The 3,423-nt window shown below is 40.5% G+C and overlaps 1 protein-coding gene across 1 annotated transcript in view; it reads right to left on the bottom strand.

Annotated features, from left to right (window-relative positions):
* The window catches only part of LOC111867509 (zinc finger protein Xfin), an 18,197-nt gene continuing 14,774 nt past the window's right edge, over positions 1–3,423 (bottom strand). The window contains exons 12-14 of the mRNA XM_023857454.2: positions 1,533–1,702; positions 1,181–1,329; positions 1–468 (exon numbers count right to left, since the gene is read on the bottom strand). Of these exons, the coding sequence (XP_023713222.1) occupies positions 202–468; positions 1,181–1,329; positions 1,533–1,702 (586 nt within the window). The 3' untranslated portion in view covers positions 1–201. The remainder of the gene's footprint in view (positions 469–1,180; positions 1,330–1,532; positions 1,703–3,423) is intronic.

Here is a 3,423-nt window from a genome sequence, read left to right on the forward strand (position 1 = left end):
AGTTGGATCTTAGGGAAATAGGTTGTGAGGATGGGAGGTGGGTAGAGCTGGCTCAGGATCATGTCCCATGGTAAGCTTTAGAATTAGCAGTGCTGAGTCTTCAGGCTCTGGTAGTTGGCAAGGAAAAAAGTGGACAAGAAGGGAACATATCAATACCTCAAGATGATGTGATGAATCTCTGTTTATTGACCTTGCATGATATTACTCTGAGGTGTCGTTATTGAGAGACAAATCAAGGTCTGGCACCATCTGCAGATAGACGACAGTGTTACACTTGTCCGAAAGGATGTCATCTCCCTCCTCCAGGAGGCTGACTGCCCCTATTGCATCCATATCTGTGATGTCTATTTCAGGCTCCAGCAGGGCCGTGTCTGGGAGTACACTCAATTTTTTATGCTTCTTTTTGTTCCCGTCTCTGGACTGCTTTGCAATTCTCTGCATTCTGACATGAAACCTGTCATCATGGATCTGGAACAGGTGAGGATCCATCATATTCAGAACATTTTTGATTCCCTTCATGATATGCATTTTACTTGCTTAATGGTCAGTTTGGTTAGGGCAAGATGGTGAAACAGGCTACGAAGATGTGAATAGGATGGGGTGAAGTAAAGGGCTTATGTGAATGCAAAGATGAACTGTAAAGTATGAGATTTCTCTTCCAGTTCAATAAATAACTTACCACAATAAAGGAATACATAGTATGGACTATTTTAAGGCACGGTGGGCATGCAGCATACTGGGAGAAAATGTGATGTGCATACAAGAATTTGATGGAGAGATGCCTCTTTGTAATGTCACGTGAAACTATACTGAGGCCATGGAAAGAAGTTCCACTGATGGTGTGGATGGTGCACCAGGCTTTCCTTCCCTCTGTCTTCTGTAGCGTTTCTCTCCAGCTTCTCTGGCTTTATCAACCAGCCTAGACTGCTTGTTACTAACAAAGGTCTCAACCAACATTCACGTGAACAGAAGACTAGACAACTGGAGGGGATACGAGCTTCACGAAGATGTGGAGGGCATCATTCCATGGGACTTCTTTCCATTGTCTTAGTTTAATTATGGATGAAGACTAATATTAAATCAGAGGTTGCTAATTACTGATGTTGAACCTGAAGTGTTATGCACCAGCACATATTAGTGATGTCTGTTGAATTTCATATTATTTGAACTTTTGAACTACCTGTAATGTCTCTTCAGAAGCAAATCTTCGAGCGCACTTTGGGCACTGGATGTAGCCATCCTGCTTCTTATGCGTCTTCAGATGTGATTTCAGATACACATCTAATGCAAAAGCTTTATCACAGATTGGACAGTGGTGATTCTTCTGGCCTATAATGAAGACAGTTACTTCAGTGTCTCAGCATGTCTTGCCAAGGCTGTTACAACAGATGAGAAAATATGCAAACTGCATATAAACAAAAATTGGTCAATAAAATGTACAGGAACGTGCAGCTGAGCAAGGAATGTCTGTGCGTTCATGTGGCAAGATGGGAGGGGCTCAGCTGCTTCCTTCGTTTACAGTATTGCGGTACCTGAGTGCAGGATCTGGTGCTGTTCAAGCTTCCCCTTGACTCTGAACCTCTTATGGCAAGTTCTACAAACAAAAGGGGAAGGCTCTGGCTTGGTCTCGTGCTGACGCATGTGCACCAATTTCAGTTGATCCATACGGGCAAAAGCCTTGTCACAGATGGGACACCTGTACCTGCAGAGTGTGATACAGTGTAAGAATGGTGCACCTAGAGAATGGGCATTCTACATTGTAATATTAAGAGAATCCAGTAAGAATATTAATGTTTTCAGAAACTACCAGACGCAATCCTTTATAGTACTAATACCACTTACCCTGTTACAGGTATTAAACATACTGGGATGGATATAATGCTGTGTAGTCCTTGGCAAATCAACTGATGTTTGAAGAAAGCAGTCTTCTGGGATGTGGCACTGTGTACATGTGGTGTTAACAGACGTTCGGAGGAACGTATCGCCTCCATCTTCAGGGTAGAAGACTGAGTCTGCTTGTACCGGTTCTCATGGTCTCCTCGCTTGCGAATTTCTTATTTTCCTTCTACCCTGAAGAGGGAGGCAATACGTTCCTCCAGAACGTCGGTTAACACCACATCTACACGGTGCCACATCCTAGAAGACTGCTTTTTTCATCACAGCTGTGAAAACCTCAAATCTTACAACTGACGTTTCTTTGACTACAAAGATGGAGGTGACATGTTCCTCCAAAATGTCAGATTTTCAACGGAATACATAGCATTATACCCCAGAACACAGAATTCTTCATGGTCACTGTTATCAGAATCTCAAACTGTACTTGTCAGGAAATGTATGCATAGTGCCACAATTTTGGCGTGTTAGCTTTTTTTTCCCCCCCTCCCACTTGTGGAAAAGTGTGATGGGATGTCTTGAACTTCTGTACAGATTTTGATGGCAGGATTTTTCGTTCTGATAAATATTTAGTGAGCTAAATGTCAGATACACCCAGTAGACATGTAAGTCTTCATGTAGTGTCAGTTACTGTCGTGTGCTTTTAAACAAAACTGGAACATGTCAATAATTCCCCAGTATTAAAGTTTTTGAAAATCTGCTCCTTCTCAAGTTCTTGCATGCAGGCAGATGGCTGGAGAGACGTCTCGTTGATGTGCCAAAGTGATAAATACTGCCATATAATTTTTTTTAATTTGTTTATTTAATGACACTCAGTACTGAGACCATATGATGTCAGATTAGTGCCTTACTTTAATATACGTAATTAGAAAATTGGCTTTCGGATTATGTTTTAACCCATCTGTGGATATTACAAGTTGTCATTATAATGAGCATTTTTATAAGTTTTATGAATTCTTGTTTTATCATGGTTGCATTACAGGTGTTAAAATTTGCCAGTTTTTGTTGGAGACATACCAGAAACAACTTTTTTTTCTTCCATTTGACATCTGGGAATTTTCATACCTCAGTTTAGTATTATAATGCCTTTTACTTATTTATAAGCTCAGCTGTCTTTCTCCACTAATACCTTATAACTGAATGATGGAATTGCACTAAACTTGGCATGAACAGTATGCCACTAGAGGCTACCTCACCTTCTGATTCCTTAATTTCCTGGCATCAGAGCCATGCAAACATCTGAGCTGGGAGCAACACTGATTTCATTCAATGTAGGTCTTATTTTGTTTGACAACAGTCCTTCAAGAACGAGCTCTGAGCAGAATTCATAAAGCCTACTTTCCTATTGCTTATACGAGGGGGTACCCAAAAGAAACCGAACTTATTTTTTTTTTAACTTATTTATTCAAATTTTAAGCACAAACCTTCAATCCCCTTCAAAGTACTCTCCACTTACACTAATACACTTGTCTAGTCTTTTATTCCATTTTTCAAAACATTGTCTAAATTCATCTTTTGAGATGCTTGACA

The sequence above is a fragment of the Cryptotermes secundus genome, unplaced genomic scaffold (assembly GCF_002891405.2).
Source record: "Cryptotermes secundus unplaced genomic scaffold, Csec_1.0 scaffold1089, whole genome shotgun sequence".
Classification (NCBI taxonomy): domain Eukaryota; kingdom Metazoa; phylum Arthropoda; class Insecta; order Blattodea; family Kalotermitidae; genus Cryptotermes; species Cryptotermes secundus.